This window comes from Lontra canadensis, unplaced genomic scaffold (genome assembly GCF_010015895.1).
Source record: "Lontra canadensis isolate GAN:19392208 unplaced genomic scaffold, GSC_riverotter_1.0 scaffold15, whole genome shotgun sequence".
In the NCBI taxonomy this organism is placed as follows: domain Eukaryota; kingdom Metazoa; phylum Chordata; class Mammalia; order Carnivora; family Mustelidae; genus Lontra; species Lontra canadensis.
The window spans coordinates 4,933,345-4,956,867 of NW_022631009.1; the positions used below are offsets into that span (position 1 = coordinate 4,933,345).

The 23,523-nt window shown below is 36.9% G+C and overlaps 1 protein-coding gene across 2 annotated transcripts; it reads right to left on the reverse strand.

The window, feature by feature from the left end:
* Positions 1-261: 261 nt before the first annotated feature.
* On the reverse strand, positions 262-21,727 carry MED30 (mediator complex subunit 30). Of its 2 annotated transcripts, XM_032858435.1 has the most exons (4): positions 21,451-21,690; positions 12,747-12,905; positions 10,681-10,785; positions 262-493 (listed from the first exon to the last, which is right to left on the reverse strand). In XM_032858435.1, the coding sequence occupies exons 1-4, from the start codon at positions 21,625-21,627 to the stop codon at positions 398-400; spliced, it is 537 nt and encodes a 178-aa protein (XP_032714326.1). In that variant the 5' UTR covers positions 21,628-21,690; the 3' UTR covers positions 262-397. The 2 variants fall into 2 exon arrangements, with proteins under 2 accessions (XP_032714326.1, XP_032714327.1); XM_032858436.1 differs by lacking the exon at positions 10,681-10,785 and having other exon boundaries at positions 21,451-21,727.
* Between the last annotated feature and the right edge of the window lie 1,796 nt (positions 21,728-23,523).

A 23,523-nucleotide genomic window follows, 5' to 3' on the forward strand; every position in this document is an offset into this window, starting at 1 on the left:
AATTTTAATTAGTTTGTACCACAGATAGACTGTACTTGATATTTTCATTTGCAAAAATGTTTAAACCTTTAAGTCTCCTAAAAGGGTAATAAAATGCGCAAAACAACTTCTGATCAAATTGAAAAATTTATTTACAAAACTTAATTACTTTGCTTAAAAAATTCAATTCATGAAGATTAACCAAAACATAAGCCCTATCAAAGTTTATTATAATCTTTCATAGAATCAATAGCTTAAAAAAAAACTGCCAATGAATAATGTAAAATTACAATGTAAAAACAGGAACTTTAATTCTAATGAGTAGAATAGAAGCAGATAAATAATCTTCTTCAAAGGGAAAAGACACTTGGGGGTGGGGAATGGCATAACAAGTAAAGCAGGAAATTTAAATATCAGTTTAGTTCCTCATTGCCAACATGGCATTTATATCCCAGATGAGATTTCGTAATTGATCCATAATTTGCTTCAGCTGTTGATTCTTCTGTTTGAGTTTCTGTAGAAACAAAAGAATTTATCAAAAATGTTTCATGAATTATAGACCATGAAGTTATGAAGATTAAAATGTCATAAGCTAGAACTCTAATGATCCAGACAGAAATTAAGTTGAATATTTCCTTAACGTGGAAGGTCTCGATCCTCTTCTGGCCAGAAACCCTCTCTGAAAGAAATGCTGAATTCTAATTCAGCCCACAGAGGCCTCTGGCTCCAGCCCCTGACCCTTCCTTTCTGCTTCCACTCCCACCATCAAAAGAAAGTAAGCTAAACATTTCATTGTTACAAAACCCAAGATAGAGGTTTTCCAAGATGCAGTGTGACATAATGGTTAAGAGCGTAACCTCTAGAGTCGGATTCTCTGTGTTTATACTCCTCTGCATCAGTAACTAAATGTGTGACGTTGACCAAATTACATAACCTCTCTGTGCCTCAGTTTCCACATCAGAAAAGGGATAATAACTGAACCTACCTCACAAGAGTTGCTAAGAGGATTAAAAAATTTGAATGACAGAACTGTGAGAACTGGACCTGGCATATAAGGAAGCATTCAGTGAATGTTCGTTATAGATACTGAATGTAAAAAAAACTGTCAGTATAGGAAATAAAGTTGAATGAAAAGAAAATTCCTGATGCAACTGGGCTTTCAAAAATGTGGCAGAAGTCACTGGCCACAGCATGAAGTGTGATTCACTTCTGACTCTGAAAACTACAGACCCAGCGGCACAGTCTTGCACATAGTCTTGTTCACAACAGAGATGTGCTGGATCCCCTGAAGGCCCACAGCCCGCGGCCCACAGCTCCATGTCTCTGTATCTGGGCTGCTACTAGACCATGGTTTATTAATTTCTCTTTAAGCATCCTTCCTTCAAACCCTATGTGGCAAATGTCTGCTTAGGTAAAACAAAACAGAGAACTTCTGGTCAGAGTACTTACTAGTTATTAGAATAATAATATTCACTAATCTTTTAGAAACATTACATTAGGAAATAATATCATTAATTAGATAATTCTAAAGATACTATATTAAAATACCTCCAGATAAAGTAGTATATATGTTCATTATAGAGAGGCCTTAGAATCTTCATTTTGATTTCATTAAAGAGCCAACTAAGATGAAGTAAGTTACTCCTATTTTATCTAGAGTTAGACAAGTAATAGGAAGTAGCTGAAAGGGAGGACTGAGAAACTCTTACTGGAAAACAGAAAAACAATTTACATAAGTTGTAATGTTCAGTATTAAATTTAATTCCTATTTGAGAAGGGAACTACTACAACACAGATAAAACAACAGGCATATGCAGTTTACCGTTTCATGAAGCTCCCTTTAACACTGTTTGGGGGAGGAAGATACCGTTGGAATTTTAGTGACTTAGTCTCCTTGTTCAGCCTTCAGATGGCCCATCTTCTGGGCTTTGCTGTCAGAAGTATGTGGCAGTTATTGAAGTCACTGTGTACAGAAGATAATCAAATGGACCCTCATAGCTGGGTGAGATGAGGGACAACCAGATGGCCAGTACCAAGCCCATGAGGTTCTCTGCATCCTAGAGAACCAGAGACAGATCCTTCTGCCAGCAGGCAAGGGTACCCGCACAGAGAGGGCTAGAAGAGTGGAGGTGCTCTACGGTTTCCTGGGAGGCTGGAAACCTTAGTCCCAGTTCTAACTTTGCCTCTAAAATTCCTCCTCGGTTTTCTCATGAGATGGCATCATATACAACTTACGGAGCCCCTGCCGGTTCTACTTTCTGTACACCCAGACCGAAGAGGACAGTCAGTTATGCAGACACATGTGCTGAAAACCAGTTACGTTTAGTTGAGTGAACTAATTACTGGTGTCAACACGGTTCAGAGTCAGCTGCCCGTCACACTGAGCCATCACTTGCCCTGCTAGCTGTGAGAGAGAGACTACAGCTCCTGTGACCTCCCCTGTCAAACCTAACTTTTTTAGGGAGAATGGAAAAGAGCTACTGAGAAAGAATAAAAGGAAGAGAAACAATATGAGATTAAAAAAAGTCTTATTTGAATTAGTACCTTCTGACATACTTTGAATACGCTTAAACTTTTAGGTTTCACAGCTTTTCTTTGGAATGGAATTCTAAGCCTGTAACACTTTCTGTTCTACATTGAGGGTATATTATGTCCCAGGCTCTGGGTTAGGCATTGTGAGGAGAGGAAAATGAATGAGGAACAGCCCCTGCCTTGAAGAAAGTCTGCATCGAGGAGGAGGAAGAGAACGCCCACATGACCAGATTGTCTAACCTGGTAATGCCGATGCTGTGTAACCTAAAAAGAGAGAAACACTGCCTCTTACTGGTAAGGTCAGCAAACAAAGGGCCTAGAAAAACTGGTGGTCAGCAATAGTGGAAGGGGGAGAAATTTGAGCTTGGTAGTGGGCAATAGGGACCCATTAAAATTCTCAAAGAAAAAATATGATTTAGTCTTGAATGAGACAGGTTAACCGGACAAACGTGTGGGAAAGATTCTCCTGAATCATTTCGGTGGTGAAAAAAAATCTGTGTCCATGGAAAAGAAGAAGGAGGATTGATTTAAGTTTTAAAAACTGAAAACCATTCAAAGACCAAATCTAGTGAAATAAGCTCAATGGTCACATTTTCAGTATAAATTATTAGAAGCAATAAAATTATATTTTTGGGTAGTTAAAAATATACTTTAGGGGCACCTGGGTGGCTCAGTGGATTAAAGCCTCTGCCTTTGGCTCAGGTCATGATCCCAGGATCCTGGGATCGAGCCCCACATCGGGCTCTCTGCTCAGCGGGGAGCCTGCTTCCTCCTCTCTCTCTCTCTGCCTGCCTCTCTGCCTACTTGTGATCTCTGTCAAATAAAAAGATACATACATATATATATATATATATATATACACTTTAAAGTCAATATCAAAACCGGTCCAATGATTTCCATTATGGATGTATCACTGGCATAAATGGGTCATTTAACCAATAGGATTGCTTTTAAAGTAATACTCATTTGGAAATATAAATTCTAATATACTTGTTTAAAAAAATTAGCCTCATTCTTAAAAGAATTAAGTAAGAGAAATAAAAAAATGTAGGGTATTTTCAAGGTAATATTCAACTCTAGGTAACAGTAATTAAAAAAATATGTATTTTGCAGCACTTGGAAAGTTTTTCTCAAAGATGCCACAAAGTTTTAAATTAAAAAATTAGCATACAAGTAAGATACCTAGAGCCAAAACACATCATGACACTGTCAACAGCAAAGCTGACAGTTATGCTTATTAGTGGTTAAATTGTAAATAAATTTTCATGACATGATACAGGATTTAATATATACAGTCTTGCCCCTGATTGATTTTAACAGAGGTTGACAGCTGCTATTATCAAAATCCATCAGCTGTGCCTAATTTGTTACATTAACAGGTGAATGTGTAAGTAGAGCAGACACTTAAAAAATATATTTATGTTATCATGCCATGTAATTTAATATTCATATAAAGGCTGTGACCGTTGGTCAAAAATGCTTTAATTTCTAAGTGCATGGACTCAATTATATGTCAGCCCTGTACAAAATACCCACATACCTCTTTCATTTTTCTATCAACAAAAGAGTTTAAGCAAAACAGAACTCATTCTGATCCCCTTCAAACATACAGTCTCAAACAAGTGTTTAGTCTTTTTGAGTATTAGGGTTTATAGATTCCAGAATGTATGAAAAGAAAACGAGAAGTATTTAAATTAGCCAAAAATCTGACTATTGGAACTAGGACATCCTATAATCACATGATTTCTATCAAATACTGATGACAAAATTTTGTGCCCCCAATATCATGGCCTATTGGTGGTATGTATGTTGTTAGAAGTCAGACCATATCTTAAATAGTAAACACACTATCAGTGTGTTGTTCTGTAGTTTTAAGTACACAAAGATGTAATGATATTTTGAAAATGAATGAAAGTTAACTGAGGGGTACCTAAAGCTACTTATTTTATGTAGCTTTTTTAGAATAAAAATAATGTATACACTATAATAAATTTTTTTAAAAAGATTTTATTTACTTATTTGACACAGAGAGAGATCACAAGTAGGCAGAGAGGCAGGCAGAGAGAGAGCCCGATGTGGGGCTCGATCCCAGGACCCTGGGATCATGACCTGAGCCGAAGGCAGAGGCTTTAACCCACTGAGCCACCCAGGCGCCCCTATACTATAATAAATTTTTGAGTATTTTTAATTGAATGCCAAGAATACAATTTTATTCCTGTTATATAGATCCATAAAGCAACTTAATCATTTAAAATAAGCAAATATCAATGTATTAAAAATATGGTCTGAGTTTTTTAAAGTTTTTATTTAAATTCCAGTGTCTTTTGGGGGGGGAGGGTTTTTTTTTTTTTTGGTAAATATCTATCTATCACAACAAATGGGTACATGAAAGGGTGCTGCTTGAGAGTCTTCTGTGTCTTCTATCCTCAGAGAAGACACTTACCCATTTGTGTGAAATGTGCACAGTGGTAGACAACACATCTGACTGATTCATGGCAGAAACTCCCACACTTTGGCACAAAGCAGGTACTTAAATATATGAATATTTTAATATTCAATTAAAAAAACCCAAGAGCCAAATCAAAAGCTTTCTAAATCCCAGAAGAGAAAAAACAAACAAGGAAAAAAAATGCCCCTAGCAATCATTTTTAAGCTTGTTCTTTGTCTTCCAGTTAAATATGGTCTGTTGGTATTAAAAAAATATATATATGGCTACCTTTAAAAATTATTCATTTTAATATTCTGTATCAAATTACTTTGATGTGTGTTACTAGCTCAGATTGCTGTGAACCTTAAAGTTCTACCACCACCTAATAATTTAAAAAATCTGTGTAACAGGTAAGAGAATTGATAAAAATAGACAAAAGGAATATAAAAATTTAACTTTATGAATACAGATATTGATAAGTAGTTGAAAATTAAATCGAAGAATTAAAAATTTTTTTTTTTTTTAGTAGCATCTGTGTGATTAAATAGATTAGGACATTTTACCATCTGCAGGTAGTTATTAAGAAAACATACTTCAGAGAAACGTTCAGGTGTGTGAGCCATCAAGGCAGAAAAATATATCCATTGGTCATGACCTTACTCAGTGCTATAAAAATTTCTAATTATATATTTTAATCTTCTAGAAGGGAAGTACGAAGTTGGAAGAAAAGAATAAATAATGTTAGTAGCAATAATTATACATAACTTTATTAAGAGTCAAAATATGTGTCACATTCAATTCACATTTACAATGTTTTAAAGAATGAGTTAAAAACATCTTTAGGTTAAAAAAATCCACTTTGCATGGTTTTTAGCTATTTAATCTCTTCTGTCGTCTTTATTTTTTGGATTTCAGTTTGTGTTAACCAAATCTTAGTCTTCCCCCCTCCTTTTTTTTTTTTAAAAAAAAAAAAAAAAACAACTCTTGTTTACTATATAATTTTTTAGTCCTGTTTCAAAATATATCAACAGTTCCTAGGAAGTAAGAGGGAGCTATGAGGCCATCAAATGAGGACTTCCCCTGCCACTCAAGATACTTTCCCCCTAAATTCTCTTAAAAAAGAAAAAAATCCTATAGAAATATAGGGCTAAGCTTTAAGTCTGTTCAATTAAAACATCTAAATAGATTCTTTCTTCTTTGTAATAACCTTCAATTCAATATGTTAACTAAAACAAATTTTACCCCCAACTTAGAAGCACTTGTAACAGCAAAATCAGCAGATTCAAATGACTTAATCAAAGAAAGAGTCCTTAAATGCCTGAAGTATAAATGGGAACACAAAATCTGAATATGGGCTTTTATTTGTAAACAGACAAATCTTCAGAAATACTGTCTATGTATTCTGTGTATTGTTATCAACTTATTGCTGATAAACACTGTGGACTAAATACATGTGTTTATCTCTTCTTTTTCTCAAAACCCTAATAAAACGGCAGGAGAGAAATGGAAAAACCTATAATCCTATGTGGAGAAAAATGATCAGAAAGGAGACAGTAGCAGATGTGAGGTGGTAGTTTAAGAGGAAAAGTAGAAGGGGAGTGGTAAATGACTTGGGGGACACTACAGCCCAGGTGGATTCAGGGACAGCACCGCTGAGAACAGGGCTGCTCCTCCATGGAGACAAGACGGGTGCCATGGCAACAGCACCAGGGAGGCCTGGGGATAAAAACTGGAGGAACAGCTGAAAGTGCTCCAGGGACGAGCAAGAGCGCCAGGTGCTCACTCCTACTCCTCATGAACAGGTGACAGTGCTCTCTCCCTGTGCCCTGCCTCACCTCTAAGGATTAGGAAAGGTTTGTTTCCTGTGAAACTAACCACAATGGCTGTGGATTCAGTGCCCCCCAGCATAGCAGAAGGCAAGAAGACAAGAACATATTTCTCTGTGTAGGGCACTGGAAGATTCTTTACTGAAGAAACCAAACAGCCTTTAAAAAAAAAAAACAAAAACAAAAAACAACCCTCAGAAAATGATAGTTGGGGGTCTCCCCTCCCAAAAAGCCAACTTCCTTCCCAAACTCAACATGATTAAGTCTACTCACAAAGCCTATTATTATTAGCACTTTCTAGTGTCTCATTCTTAAATATAAATGGCTCACGATGAAGCATCAGAGTTCATCAGATCTTTTAGAGCCTCCATCTGGAAAGACAACAAAATGAAGTAGATAGGGGTTGCAGTCTATGGCACATGACCTGTTTCTGTAAGGCCTGTGAGCTAAGGATGGTTTTTACATCACAGCAAAGATCACATATGTCCCACAAAGCCTAAACTATTTATTATTTGGTCCTTTAAAGTTTGCCAAACACTATTTGAGAAGATTATGGAAGAACACCTTCAAACTTCTGAGGGAAATTAATCTGCAACACAGAATTTTATAGCCAGCCAAACTATCAAATGGACAGCTATGGGAGGACTACAACTTAAGTCCATACATTCCTTCTGAAGAAGGCACTGATGTATGTCCTTTACCAATAAAGTAGCAAACCAAGAAAGAGGAAGATAAGAGGCTAGGAAACAGTGAAGCCAACAGAAGGGGTGAAGGAAACCCCAGGACGGTGCTGAACAGCACCTAGAGAGCATTTAATCAGACCTAGTGAGAAGATGGAAGACTCTAGGGAGACTAAATTGCCCGATAATTTTGACTCTGTGGAAAAGTCAGAAGAAAGTGCTGAGATGCTATCCCAGATGCATAAAGAACCAAAAATTTTTTTAAAAATTACAGAAATTATTAACTCCAGGAGGACAAAAAATTGTTCAAGGAAATGTGACCCTAGTTTACTATGTGGCTAAGTAATAAACAATATTTATGTGCCTTAATAATACAAACAGAATATTTATTGAACCCCAATTATGATATAACTGTATTGAAAAGACGGGGGGAAAGGAAAGTATATGGTGGGTCCAGGAGAGAGAGACTGAAAGAAAGCTAAATCCTCATGTGGGGAAATAGATTTTTTTATATATCTTATCCTTTGAATCAATTATACCCTTCCCTTATACCCAATTTTACCCTTCACAAAATTCTAAATCAAGAGATAATGGGATTTTTTTTTTTTTATTATACACTCTCAAAGTATTGTTCTATTCTGATTCCATGAAAGATCTTTTAAAGAAAACAGTGAGTTATTTCTAAGACATCAAACTGGAAAAAAAAAAGAAAAACTCAGAGAAATAAAAGGTGAAATGAAACATATATTTAGAAAAATTTTATCTTTCTTAATTTACACAGACTTTTTCCCCTAAAATAGCATAAAATCTTCTATGATAGAGAACTATGTCACATGCTCTGAAATCAAAATTACCACTATTTAACAGTTTTATTTATACACATATTTCACTGTATCTTATACAAAATATCCTTATTACAGAGAAAAATAACAGAGCACATCTATTGTGAATTAATGCATAGATTATCAACAGAAACCTATAACATTTAAAAGAAATGAAGGCCTCATTCTCTAGACTACTGAACACCATTTATTCTTTAAGACATAAAAGTTCCCAATTCCCTTCTCATTTCCTACAGATTTCTTACTGTAAGTTCTTTATGCTCATTCACTACTGTCAAATTTGCTTGAAATAGTCTTATTTTGTATTTTTTCCTTTTATGAAAAAATGAACATTTTCTAAAATCCAGCTTTTTCCTTTCTCCTGTGTTTTGATACACATTTTTTTCTCTTAATTTTAAAATTTTCCTAATTTTATTTTGTTTTTCAGGTCTATTTTCAACTCTGAATTAATTTTGACATAGGGTATAATATAAAAGCTTGATAATATCCTCCCAGAGTTTCATTTTTAAAGACAAATTTTCCACACAGTCTCTCTTTGGACATAATAAATTCTCATATGCAAGAGGAAGACTATATTTCTGGCTATTATTTTACTAATCTGTCTATTCTTATACCATTATTTCACTATTATTGCTTTTTATAATATTCTCCACATGTTTTAATTTTTTGAAGCAAAGGGTTCTGTTTTATTACTCTCATGAGCATTTTCTTTGATATTTTAGTATGTTTCACACTCATAAAAATTCCAGTTTGGATTTGTTTTTTCATTGGTATTGCATTAAAATCTTATTATTTTGTGTACTTTCAAGAGAATTCAGACTCAAGACTGGCATTTTTAGAATATTTATTGCCCACACAAGAACTTTATGTGTTCTTTTAATTATTCAAAAGTTCTTTTATGTATCATAATAAGTTCACATATATCATTGATAATTCCTATTTAATATTTGTTGTTGCAATTGTGAATAGCATCTTATAATCTAATTGGTTTACAGCATTATAAAGAAAATGGTATCATTCATATCAAGTCCTTTTGTCAAATTCTAAATGATTCTAGTTAATCAATTTTCTTTGAGCTTAAACCAGCTTGAGTTCTAATATTATATACAAACTTAACAAGCTTGTGTATAATACTATAACCCCTGTTTCCCAAAGTTTGTTTCCATTTCCTGTCTTTTTGTTCTCACTACAGCTTCTAAAGTAATAATAAGCAGTGGTGTAAGGCATCTTATTTTAGGCCCATTTTTAATAGAACTAGTTCTTTATTTCACCTGTATGAAAATGTTGCCTATTTATCTGAAATAAGTTTCTTTAAAGACTAATAGTTTTAAGTGTTCTTTGAATCAGTAACAGTTGAATGCTATCAAATGTCTTCTAGATCTGAGAAAAAATTTTTTTTCCAATTTAATCTACTAACATTACGTATTATACATGTAAACTAAATTATCCTCATCTACCTCCAAAAACCCTTTCAGCTGCCCTGGATTAACTGTTAATACCCTGACGAATTCTATTAACTAGAATTAAGAATATCCGGATCGGGGCATCTGGGTGGCTCAGTGGGTTAAAGCCTCTGCCTTCGGCTGGGGTCATGATCCCAGGGTCCTGGGATCAAGCCCCCCATCGGGCTCTCTGCTCAGCGGGGAGCCTGCTTCCTCCTCTCTCTCTGCCTGCCTCTCTGCCTACTTGTGATCTCTGTCAAATAAATAAAATCTTGAAAAAAAAAATCTTGAAGAAAAAAAAAGAATTTCAGGATCAAAGCAGTGGCAGAGGGGTGTGTATTTGTAAGTGAGTTAGTGAGACTGGTAGTTTAATTTATTGTGCTCTTTGTTAGGTTTTGGTAAGCGTGGGCCATTATTTCCATACAATGAACTGATAACTTTCCTTATATCTTTTTGTTTCATGAGAACTATCTGAATATTATCTACTAAATTTCCAAAAGTTTTTATAATAAATACATTCAAGTTAGGAACTTTTGCAAGATGGAGGGTGGTGTTGGCTAATGCTTTGATAACTCTCAATTTCTTATTCAGGTGTTGAGATATTCACACTTTCTATTTGTAAATTTTTATCATTTGCTGCTCCAAATATGCTATAAGCTAGAAAGCTAGAATTCTGCCTAGAAAAAGAAAAATGTAAATGAGTTGTGTCTGAGTGCCTCTGAAGCTTTGCTAAGAGTTTTATGGCATGATTCTATGATCTCTCTTTTGATTATTCAAGCAGCATTTCTGCTTACCTTTTTAGTTCTTGGTTATACTCTAACTAGGTTACATTTGCCACAGAAACAACTTCGTGTAATTCTAGAATCCAAACTATGTCTTTGAATTACATAGTTTCCCTAGTAATTTTTATCCATAATTCTGAAATATAAAATACACAGGCTAATAACTCACTTTATTTACTTCAGCAATTTCTCGCCTCTCTTCACTAGCAAAACGAGGTGGGCCGGCCCGATCGTCATTCTTTGAGCCATCTTCTTCCACATACGGAATTAGTTGCTGGGAGTGACAGACAAGACTTAAAGTTAGAAACATGATGCAAAGTTTCCAACTACACTGGTATACAAAGTCTCTCTGATTAAGGTTAATTTTTATCCTTTTCTTTTAGTAGTATATACATGTATTGTAATTCAGGTGATGGCCTAAAATAACAGCATTACAAGTTTATCATTTCAGTACCTACTGTACATTATTTTCAAGTTTCTTTTGCAAAATAGATCTTGTAACATTAGTTGTTACATGCAGTTAAGTAATATCCTACCCATTTAATCAGCAAATATTTAATTTTCAGATACTGGGTGAGATACAGCAAAAATGATGAGATGTGATACTTGCCCCTAAAAAACTTACAGTCCATTGATAGAACAGGCTTTTCTTTTCATCTATACTAGAAAGAAAAGAACTTCACGGATGTGCATTATATAAATGTCACTTACTTTGCTATCTAGAACCTCAGTGTTCATGCAAATTTCTAAGTTAAGAGGTCTTAACTTCTTTTAGTTGGGAGAAAGTTTTTTGTAGGAGAAAAAAATTTATATAGCAATGGAACATCTAGCAGAATTATAATGAAATATGTATGGTTTATGATAAGGTTCATTTGAAGCCCCTCATAAATGTTAGAGAGATTTCAGGAATCATTTGGTCTCTACCATCTTATATTGACAATGCAGGAACAGGCCGGAGGTAAACAAATGGTACAAGCAGGAGTCATCTGGCCAAACCTCTTCAAATTCTTGGGACAAATATAAACTTGTCCACATCAAAACCACACTTTCTTCCTGTCAATGCAGAGCTATCCTCCCTCCTGGAGATGATTAATTTCCATTCCTGTGTTCTGATTTCTTCATCCTCCTGTCTTAAATATTTATCTTCTTGCTCCCAACGTCTCCCCACTGTTTTCTTCCTGTATAATCTAAACATGTCTGGTCTCTCATTTAAACTTTTTTCTCCTTTTCCCCTTTTTTTCCCTTTCCTTTCCCCAAAACCCTTGACACCAACCCTCCTTCCATCTACTGTTTTCCTCTCTTTATGAAAGCTTTTTGAAAGATGGATATCCACTTGTTAGCTCCAGTTCCTTGCTGTGTAATCTTCAACCCATTGCAACCTAACTTCTTGTTGCTAACAAACATTTCAACAAAGTTCTGCTTATATAAACCAACAATTTTCCTCTAGTAAAATCTACTGGACAATTTTCATTCCTTTTTTCCTTGTATCCTCTCCAGCATCTGACAATGTCGCCCACATTTTTTATCTCTCTCCTATATCTCTGACCACTTTTCAGGCCATTTTGCAGTTTATTCTTTCCTCTGTACATCCCTTACATGCTGATCATGCAGAACGGAAGCACTTGTCACATGAAATTGTCCTCCATATGTAGTGAGAGAACATCTAAACCTTCCCTGCTACTTTTGTGGGCAGAGACAGAACTTGTCAACAGCAAAGGGCCACCTATTAAAAATATTATATACCTAGTGAACTAAAACATGTCTGTAAACCCAAGATTAAGTTTAAGAAATATATTTTCAAACAAAAGTGATTCCACCAAGCTAGTCTAAATTAATAATGATGAAAACATAGTATTTCATCTGTAGAGAACTTCCTTGAAAACCATTTTAAGAGTATTTTACAATGCTATTAAGACTCTTACTAAAAAAAAAAAAAATCATGCACTGGTTTAATTAATTAGACCCTGACAGCAATAATAAAAACTGCCATAGACCTCTCTTTCCTCCCTACAACAAAAATTCACTACAGGGTTGGATGTTCAAATCTCCAAAGTAGTAATGTGACAAGACAGTACTAATTCTATGCATATATATCATAGTTTCCTCTTCTCTCATCAAAAGTAAATAACCAATATACATCAAAATCTGAAAATATTGTGAAAAGAGAAGGAGAAAAAAAAAAATTACAAATGTCTGGCATCTTACATTCACCCTCCCTCTCCCGCTACAACTTGCCTCCACTGGGATGGGATCCATCCCTCCACAGTTTTCGTTGCATTTGTCATAGACCAGTCTCAGCTTCCTGAAGAGAATAGAAAGTTGGCGAAGATGGTCTTGGAGCTTTGCTAGCCGGTCTTGATACGTTCCAGTATGGTAAGTGACACCATTTGGCAGCTGATCAGGCAAAACAAAAACAAGAAAAATACGAAGTAACGACAATCAAGATTTTCTAGAAGTAAAAGCTAGCAAAGCAGAAATTCTTTTTAAGTACTGCGTAAAAGCAAACTGTTTTTTACAATTAATCAAGAGTAATTTTTGAAGGATTTAAGAGTAATACTCAGTCATTTGTTAGCTCCTTCGTGTAGTGTTTCGGTGCTGTAAGATAGCCCCAGAAAAAACTTCACGATAGGCCTCTCCGACCAAATACTTTCCCTTCTAATTTTTGAAGTAATTATAACTTGAAAAAGAACACCACATGACAAACCATAAGAGAAATCTTAATCTCAGAAAGAGGGTATGTGCTTTTATTTTTTTATTAACATATAATATATTATTAGCCCCAGGGGTATGAGTCTGTGAATCGCCAGGTTTATACTTCACAGCACTCACCATAGCACATACCTTCCCCAATGTCCATAACCCCACCACCCTCTCCCTACCCCACTCCCCCCAGCAACCCTCAGTTTGTTTTGTGAGATTAAGAATCTCTTATGGTTTGTCTCCCTCCCAATCCCATCTTGTTTCATTTATTCCTTTACCAAACCCCCAACGTTGCCTCTCAACTTCCTCATATCAGGGAGATCATATGATAATTGTCTTTCTCTGACTGACTTATTTCGCTAAGCATAATACCCTCTAGTTCCATCCATGTCGTCACAAATGGCAAGATTTCATTTCTTTCAATGGCTGCATAGTATTCCATTGTATATATATACCACATCTTCTTTATCTATTCATCTGTTGATGGACATCTAGGTTCTTTCCATAGTTTGGCTATTGTGGACATTGCTGCTATAAACATTCGGGTACATGTGCCACTTCAGATCACTACGTTTGTATCTTTTGGGTAAATACCCAGTAGTGCAATTGCTGGCTTGTAGGGTAGCTCCATTTTCAACTTTTTTGAGGAACCTCCATGCTGTTTTCCAGAGTGGTTGCACCAGCTTGCATTCCCACCAACAATGTACGGGGGTTCCCCTTTCTCCATATCCTCACCAGCATCTGTCATTCCCTGACTTGTTAATTTTAGCCATTCTGACTGCTGTGAGGTGGTATCTCATTGTGGTTTTGATTTGTATTTCCCTGATGCCATTCACTCATATTCTTAACTGGAGGATTAAAGTGCCTTAAAACCAAGACACTAACTAGTATCCAATAGCTAGAAGATCAGCCTGTTTTTCTAAACTTCAGTTTACTCTTTTTTTTGTAAACAGATGGGGTAGGAATGTGAACAAAGGTGCATGGTAGAGTACTTGGAAAAAAAAGGAAACAGGAAACACTATCATTACAAGTAGATAAACTGTAAACATGAAAAAAAAGACTGGGAAGGCCTACATATAGTTGATAGGAGATATAACAGGGAGATCGGCTTGAATAATTATTTTCTTTTTTTCTATCATTTCCAAATTCCCTGATCTAGAAGCTATGGCACAGTAACGAACATGAGGGAGACAAGGTACCTCTCAGAATATAAGTTATAATAGTGCCTAAGATCTCCTGATATAAACCCACAGTATACATGTTTAGCTGAAAAGTTCATCAATAATCATCTTACTCTTGAATCCTAATAAAGATCTGTAAATATATGATCACACCCCTTGACACCAAAAGGCTAAAATTCAATATCCGGTCTTAAATATCCAGTCTTAAATAGAAAATACTGAGTAAAAATCCCTCAGCACTAAAAAATACATTTATCTCAGTTAAAAAGTCAGCACCATGATTAATGTGGAAACATTAAAAGCATCCTCACTGAAGTCAGGAATGGAACAGGAAGTCTACGAAGACCACTAATACTACTAGTGAACACTGTTCTGAAGGCAGTGGCCAAAGCAATTAGAAAAAAAAGAAAAAGCTGAAACATTAAAAAGGAAGTAGTATAATAATCACTATTTATGGATATGATATGATAAGGTGCTATTATCAACAAAGGTAGTCAAGAGAGGCTACAAATTTGATACAGAGAAAACAGCTTTGTGTTCAAATATGGAAACAAATAAAAATGAGAAAGGAAAAAGATTTTACATTTACAAAATTTACAAAAGCAGCAATAAAGATAAAATATCTAGTAGACTTTAAACGTTTCAAAATATAGATCTTGGAATCAGCCCCTTGTCTGTAGTGTCATTCCTGAATATCTTTTCCCATTCTGTGGGTTTCCTCTTTGTTTTATTGACTATTTCCTTTGCTGTGCAGAAGATTTTGATATTGATGAAGTTCCAGAAGTTCATTTTTGCTTTTGTTTCCTTTGCTTTTGGAGACATAACTTGAAAGAAGTTGCTATGGCTGATGTGGAAGTGGTTACTGCCTATGTTCTCCTCCAGGATTTTGATGGATTCCTGTCTCACATTGAGGTCTTTTATCCATTTCAAGTTTATCTTTGCATATGGTGTAAGAGAATGGTCGAGTTTCATTCTCCTATATATAGCTGTCCAGTTTTCCCAACACCATTTACCGAAGAGACTGCCTTTTTTCCACTGTGTATTTTTTCCTGCTTTGTCGGGAAGATTATTTGGCCATGGAGTTGAGGGTCCATCTCTGGACTCTCTACTCTGTTCCATTGGTCTATGTGTCTGTTTTTGTGCCAGTACCATGCTGTCTTGATGATCACAGCTTTGTAGTAAAGCTTGAAATCAGGCAACGTGATGCCCATAGCTTTGGTTTTTGTTTTGTTTTGTTTTTTTCTTTTTCAACACTTCCTTAGCAATTAGGGGTCTTTTCTGGTTCTATATGCATTTTAGGATTGTTTGTTCCACCACTTTGAAAAATGCTGATGAAATTTTGATTGGGATGGCATTAAAAGTATAGAATGCTCTGTCGTATAGACATTTTAACAATGTTTATTCTTCCAAGCCATGAGCAAGGAATGCTTTTCCATCTTTTTGTGTCTTCTTCAATTTCTTTCATGAGTGTTCCGTAGTTCCTCGAGTACAGATCCTTTACCTCTTTGGTTAGGTTTATTCCCAGGTATTTTACTGTTCTTGGTGCTACAGTAAATGGACTTACTCTCTAATTTCCCTTTCTGTATTTTCATTGTTAATGTATAAGAAAGCAACTGATTTCTGTGCATTGATTTTGTATCCTGCCACATTACTGAATTGCTTTATGAGTTCTAGTAGTTTGGGGGTCAAGTCCTTGGGTTTTCCATATGAAGTATCATGTTAGAAGAGAAAGAGTTTGACTGCTTCTTTGCCAATCTGAATACCTTTTATTTCTTTTTATTGTCTGATTTTTGTTGCTAGGACTCCTAGTACTAGAAGTACTATGTTAAAAAATAATGGCAAGAGTGGGCATCCTTGACATGTTCCTGATCTCAGTGGGAAAGCTGTCAGGTTTTCCCCACTGAGAATGATACTCGCTATGGGTTTTTCATAGATAGATTTTATGAAGCTGAGGAATGTTCCGTCTATCCCTATACTTTGAAGAGTTTTAATCAGAACAGATGCTGTATTTTGTCAAATGCTTTTTCTGCATCAATCAGCGGACCATGTGGTTCTTCTCTCTTCTCTTATTGATTAGTTCTATCACATTGACTGATTTGCGAATGGTGAACCACCCTTCCATCCCAGGGATAAATCCCACCTGGTCATGGTGGATAATCTTTTTAATGTACTGTTGGATCCTATTAGCTAGGATCTTGTTGGGAATTTTGGCATCCATATTCACCAGGGATATTGGTCTGAAATTCTCCTTTTTGATGGGCTCTTTGTCTGGTTTTGGGATCAGGGTAATGCTGGCTTCATAGAAAGAGTTTGGAAGTTTCCCTTCTGTTTCTATTTTTTGAAACAGCTTCAGGAGAATAAGTATTACATAAATTATTATTATATAAATATCTATATAAATATAGATGAAAACTTAAAATACTTCACAGGGACACAAAAAAAGAGATTTGTGTTCTTGGTTAGTAAGACTCAACATCACACTGGGGCACCTGGGTAGGTCAGTGCGTTAAAGCCTCTGCCTTCGGCTCAGGTCATGATCCCGGGGTCCTGGGATCAAGCCCCGCATCAGGCTCTCTGCTCAGCAGGAAGCCTGCTTGCCTGCCTCTCTGCCTACTTGTGATCTCTCTCTGTCAAATAAATAAATAAAAATCTTAAAAAAAAAAAAAAAAAGAAAAGACTCAACATCACACTGATGTAAAGTCTCTCTAGGTTCAGTCAACCTAATAAAACCCTAACAGGTTTTTCTGAGAACTAATCAAGCTGATTCTAAAGCACAGGTGGAAAAATAAATAAGGACATTCAGGGAAACTTTGGAAACAAGTGTGAACACATTACAGAGTCACAATAAATGTAAAATGTTTGGGATTACTACATAAAAGACAGGCAGCCAAATGGAATAGAGCATCCAGAAATAGATTCATTTGTATAAAGTAGCATCTGAAATCAATGGAGGAAAGAAAGCGAATTACCCTTTTAAAAAAAAGTAGGTCTGGGGCCATACCTCACACTTTATAGAAGGATAAACTTTTAGATGTAAAACTTGAAACAAAACCCAGAAATCTTCCTGATTGTGGAATGGGAAAAGTCCTTCCTTACTAGACAGAGAACATGACAGTCCTCAGAGACTGATAAATTCAGCTGCCTTAAGAAGTACATATGTATGGCAGAACTTAAATAAGCAGGGCCAAAGGGCAAACAACAAACCAGGGAAAAGAAATACTTGGAAGTTCCATCACACAGAGCAAGTTTGTCTGATATGGAAATAGCCAAATCTTATAAAAAGATTGATCTTTCTATCTATATAGATATGAACAAGCAGCTAGCAGAAAAGGAAATATAAATGATTCATAAATACATGAAGAGATGCTCAAACTCACTCAAACTAGAAGAAATGGAAAGTAGATTTTCATCACATGATCCGAGGTCCAGAAATATAACTCTCTATTAGTCAGAGCCTGGTTGTTGGTCTTGGTTAGGACATGGTAGCAGAGGGTGGTACAACCCCCATGCAGGGCAGTTCATCGAAATTTACCTGATTACAGAAGCACAAAGTTGTTTCTAAGAATTTATCCTACAGGTATAGTTGCACACTATAGGAGGTTATTCACTGCAGTCTAATAGTGAGAGATTAAAAGCAATCCAAATGTCTAGAGAACTGGTTGAATAAATTACAGTATTTCCATTCAGTGTATTACTGTATATATACCTTAAAAGGAAAAAGAAATATATTCTGGACAAATAGGAATAAACTCCAAAATAAACCAAAATGAAAAAGGAAGGTGCAAAGTGTTGTGTATAATACACTATTATTGGTGCAAAAAGGGAAAAAAATGAAAGAACAAACATGCACTTTTGCTTAAGTGTGCATAGAATATCTGAAGGGATACATAAGAATAGTAATAAAAAGCACTAACATTCATTGCCTGTGGAAAGGGGTTAGGCAGCCAGCAGACAGGGATAGGAGGGATAAAGTTCACTGTAATGTTTCCCCTTTTAATTTCTGAATTCTGATTATATATTAATTTTTTTTTTTTTTTAAGATTTAACGGATAACAAAACCAAAGCAGTATTTTCTTATTCAGGGAATCTTAACCTGGGACCTAGCAATCCTTGAATAAAATTCACTCTCAAAATTTTCCCCCCTCAAATTTTACTCAGAATATATACATGGGCATTCTTCTCAGAAGAGAATCTATACTTTTCATCAAATTCTCAAGAGGTTCATGGAGACCTAATAAATAAAGAACCATTTCTCTAAACAAACACTTAGAAATAATCTCAGTGGTTTGCATTTATGGCACTTCATCCTTCTGGATGAGTAATATAGAAAGAAGATAATTTAAAAATTTTTAATAGTTTAAAAATGTATTAAGAAATGAAGGCTCACACTGTTGTTCTTTTTTAGCCAATAATGACATGCCTCAAATGGTCTTAAGTGAGTTAAATCAGAGAATTCACAATGTTAAGAGGCCCAAAGAAGTAACTACCATAGTCCCTTACAAGTTGATTTTGAATATATGTCCACATGTAATCAACTTATTGATAATACTTTGTTGAAAGAGTTTGGTTCTTTTATAAATTTATATATATGTTATATATATAATATATGTAATATACAAATATATAAATTTAATATATATTAAATGTATATTATATATAATATTATAATATTATTGTATCTCTTAATCATACAAAGTGTTGGACAGCAAGTTAGTATTAAAAAGAGAGTAGGAAGGGGATGCCTGGGTGGCTCAGTGGATTAAAGCCTCTGCCTTCGGCTCAGGTCATAGTCCCAGGGTCCTGGGATGGAGCCCCGAATCGGGCTCTCTGCTCACCAGGGAGCCTGCTTCCCTCTCTCTCTGTCTGACTCTCTGCCTACTTGTGATCTCTGTCAAATAAATAAATAAAATCTTTAAACCAACCAACCAAACAAAAAAGAGTAGGAAGAACCACTAGTTATATGTGTATTGCTAAATTTAAATAGAAAAAAATTTAAATTCAGTTAGCCAACATATAGTACATCATTAGTTTTTGATATAATGTTCAATGATTCATTAGTTGCTTATAACACCCAATGCTCATCACATCACATGCCCTCCTAAATGCTCACCAACTGAGTTACCCCATCCCCCCACATACCTCCCTTTCAGCAACCCTCAGTTTGTTTCCCAGAGTCAAAAGTCTATATGGTTTGTCTCTCTCTTATTTCTTCCTCTTCAGTTCTCTCTTTAAGCCCGTTTCCTTAACTGTAAAATGAGGATAAAAAGACTTCTTAGAACCATTCTTACAACAGTGTGCCTGACCAAGGAAAGTACTTGATAAATGTTATCGGTAAGATCTACTAGTCCTAATTCAGTACTTTGCATATAGCTGGGTAAAAATAAATATTTACTAAATTCTGAAAAATCATTTAATCCTACTTTAGTTACTTTTAGATATTAATCTATTAATTTTAAAAATGACTGCTAAAGATTTCATATCTTCTTTTGGATCCCCTTTGTATTGTGTTTCACACTGGCATATTTACACGGTTAAGATTTCAACGCACCCGAATTACTTTTACAGTGCGCCCACTGAAATCAGAGTTGTAAGCATCTGAAGACCTGGTTTCAAATTTATCCCGTCACGGAGTGGCTTTGGACAAGTCACTGCACCTCTCTCTGGCAGAACCCTCATAACACAAGAATGATATCCACATCACGTAGTAGTAAGATAAGTAATAAGATAAGCAAAATGGTGTTGGAACAACTGGATATCCAAATGCAAAAAAATGCACTTGAATCTATAAGAAAATAAAGTCAATGCGCATTATAGACCTAACACTATAAAACATCCGGAAGAAAAAAAATTGAATAAGTCTGTCACTTTGGGTGAGGCAACGATTTTTTAGGTACGACACCAAAAGTAAAATCTGTAAAAGAACAAATCGATAAATTCAATTCCATCAAAATTTAAAATGTTTTTTCTTCAAAAGGCCATGTGAAGGGAATGAGAACCCACAGACTGGGAGAAGGAATCTGCAAAGTATTAAGACATTCGCTAACAAGTGTTGTTAAGGAGTAACTGGACCCCTCAAACACTGCTGGTGGGAATGCAGAATGGTGCGACCACTTTGGAAAAGTTCTTTAAAATGTTAGTTATTTGCCATATGACCCAAGAGTTCCACTCCTAGGCATCTGTCCACTCTAGAGAAATGAAACGTATTCACACAAACATTTGTTAGGCAGACGTTCGTAGCATTATTTATAATGGCTGCAAAGTTGGGACACAGCCCAAATGCTTATCGACAGATGAACAGTTACAGAAACTGTGACATAGTCACACAGTGGAACACTATTCAGCAATCAAAAGGAATGAACTACTGATACATCCTGTGTCAAAAGAGCCAGACCCAAAAAACAAAACAAAACAAAAAACTACATAGTGTGTGATTCTATTTATACAAAACTCTAGAAAATACAAACGAACTTATGGTGCCAGAAAGTAAATCAGAAGTTGTCTGCGGACGGAAGGGCCAGAAGTAAAGATTTCAAAGGGGCATGCGGAAACTTTCTGGGGGGGTGGTGGTGGTGGATGATAGTTTCCTAAGTATATACATATGTCAAAACTACATATATATATTGAATTGTATGTCATTTATACCGAAATAAAAATGTTAGCAGAAAAAAACTAGCAGAATCTGAATTCTTCAGAATCCTGAGACCCTCAGAAACTATTTTGCTTGAGAACAAGATGAAAGCTAAGGCAGTCTAATGAGGTTAAATGGTGAGAAACCCACCTTTACCCTGAAAGGTACAAGAATTTGCCTAGGAGCTAGAGAATACGGGCGAAGGTAGAAAATGAAGCCTCAGTCTTGGATAAGTCCTCTCTGGGGACAGGCGCATCACTGGGGAACACTTCTGAATGCAAATGGGGCGATCCTATAATTCAGGTTTGCCCAGAACAACCCCGCGGGGGCCCAGGGGACCCACATAACCACTGAACCAGCGCCCCTTTATTCCAAGAAGCAACCCGCTCTCTCCACGCACAGCCAGGAACGCGCGCGCCTTCCTTCCCACCTGCATGTTCCTTAGGAGCTGGAAGATCTCCATGGTGCGGTACACGATGTCCTGCACCGTCTCCTGCCCGATTCGGCAGAGCGACGCCGTGTTGACCTCCCGGGCGGCCTGCTGAGCCTGCGGCCCGCCGAAGGGCCCCGGCGCCATTCCCGACGCCGCCAACGGAGGGGTGGACATGGCGACGCTACGGCCTTAGGCCAGCGGAGCCTGAGAGTAAGCGTCAGGGGCCTCGCCCGGCGCTGGGCTGCTGCCAGCCTCCCGGATGAAAGGTGCTTCAAAGACTCCGGCGGCCTGATTTCAAAACAGCGGCCGGGACTTCCGCCCACCGTGACGTAACGCGTCATCCTAACGTCACGGGGACCGCCCACTTGGTGGCCCCTGGGAACTTACCTCGGCACAAAGCTGGTCGCGATTGGACCGGACGCCCCCGTGGGGGCGGGACGGAGGAGTAGAGTAGCCAATCCCCGCCAGCACTTGTGCCAGGGGGCGGTGTTCGTGCGGTGAGGCGGTTGGGCTCTCCCGGAGAGCTTTCCAAGAATCTGTCTGTGCTTGGAATTCCTGAGAGAGCTCTTGTGCGGTGTTAGCTTGCTTGCTGAGCTAGCCCTCATAACAAGCCTGTGAGGTCTGCGCCATTATTATCCTTTTACAGCCGGGAAGCCGACTCAGAGGGGCTAGTTTGACTTGCTTAGTTGCATACAGCTTGGAATTGGTAAAGCTGCGGTTTGAATTTAAAAAAGGAAATTCCTCGCCTTGCCTGCTTCCCTGTGACCCCACAGGGACTCCTCATTTGCTGTTGGTCCCTGCTTAAGGGTCGGTTTATTGGAATAGCTTTTCCGATTACCCTAAGGGTAGAATTAATGCAACACACACACCCACACGCACCCGCCTGCCTACCTACTTTTCTGACTTTGGTACTTATTACTGTCCACGTTCTATATAATTTTCTGTTTGTTTACTTTCTGATTTCCCTTCGCCTTACACACATACTAGAATGCAAATTCCTTAGAAAGAGACTATGTGTATTTTATTCACTTCCCGTATTCTCAGCGCTTAGTGATTGGCATATAAAAGGTGCTCAGTAGCTACATGTTGAGTGACATAAATGTAAGAAAAATTAAAATAAATTCATTCTCCCACCTATCTTTTACTTCCCATTTCCAAAGTGGGAGTAGGGGGCAAGTCAAGAATGTGAAAAATGGTGATAGGCACAAAAGGATTGCATTTTAAAAAGTATCTGAACATTCTATTAGTAAGGACTTTATAAAAGAAATGGTTATAAAAATTATAGAAGAACCGTTGTCGAGATTTTAAAGATAGTGATTTTCAGCTCCTTAGTGAGCAATTGTTATTTGACAAATATTATTTGGCAAATATTCTGTATGCTGTATGCTGCGTGCTGGGAATGGAGATAGCAGTAGTGGACAAGTAAGGCAAAGCCCTGTTCTGAGAGGAGCACGGCACCCATTGCTATGATGCGTATTTTGAAGCAAATGTTCAAGGTCTCATACCAAGGTGCTAACAATTTAGTAGATCAGGAACAATCTAAAGGGAATAAGTTGGGCCCTGATGGTGAATGGGGAAGGACATTGAACACTGGAGCTTTTTCTATGAGGCGGTCCGGGGACAAGGAAGGCCAGTGGCAAGTGAGGAGGCCTCCAAATGCTTTTTAGGGTCTGAAGTTTAGTGTGAGGTTGAGTGTCAGGAAGTAAGGCTGGGGACCGAGGCAAACCTTGGAGGATGTTGTAAGACGTGTCAAACAGGCTGGGCTTTATTCTGAGTGAGACACCAAGCCATTGAAGAGTTTCAGGAGAGAGGGATAATTATCAGAATTACGCAGTCTGGAAGGCTTATTCTGGCTTGCTAAACGGAGAGTGGTGGTATGTTCTGTCGTCTTCTTCCCTCCCAAAGAAAGATGGTGTTGATGACGATGAGCTGTATTAGAGAAATAGTACAGTGGGTAACTTTGAGTAAATGTTTATACGTAGGATCTAGAGAACTTGATGTTGGCTGGATTGGGACGTGAAAGTGAGGAAAGAATTAAAGATAACATGTTTCTGCCTTGAACAGATGAGT

What these genes read in the sequence shown, in the direction of transcription:
- MED30 (XM_032858435.1), bottom strand. Translation starts at nt 21,627, where the DNA reads ATGTCCACCCCTCCGTTGGCGGCGTCGGGAATGGCGCCGGGGCCCTTC. An exon ending in AGCTCCTAAGGAACATGCAG is followed by an intron (nt 12,906 to 21,450) that starts GTGGGAAGGAAG and finishes TTGCCTGATCAG; the next exon opens with CTGCCAAATGGTGTCACTTA. An exon ending in AAATTGCTGAAGTAAATAAA is followed by an intron (nt 494 to 10,680) that starts GTGAGTTATTAG and finishes TTGTTTCTACAG; the next exon opens with AAACTCAAACAGAAGAATCA.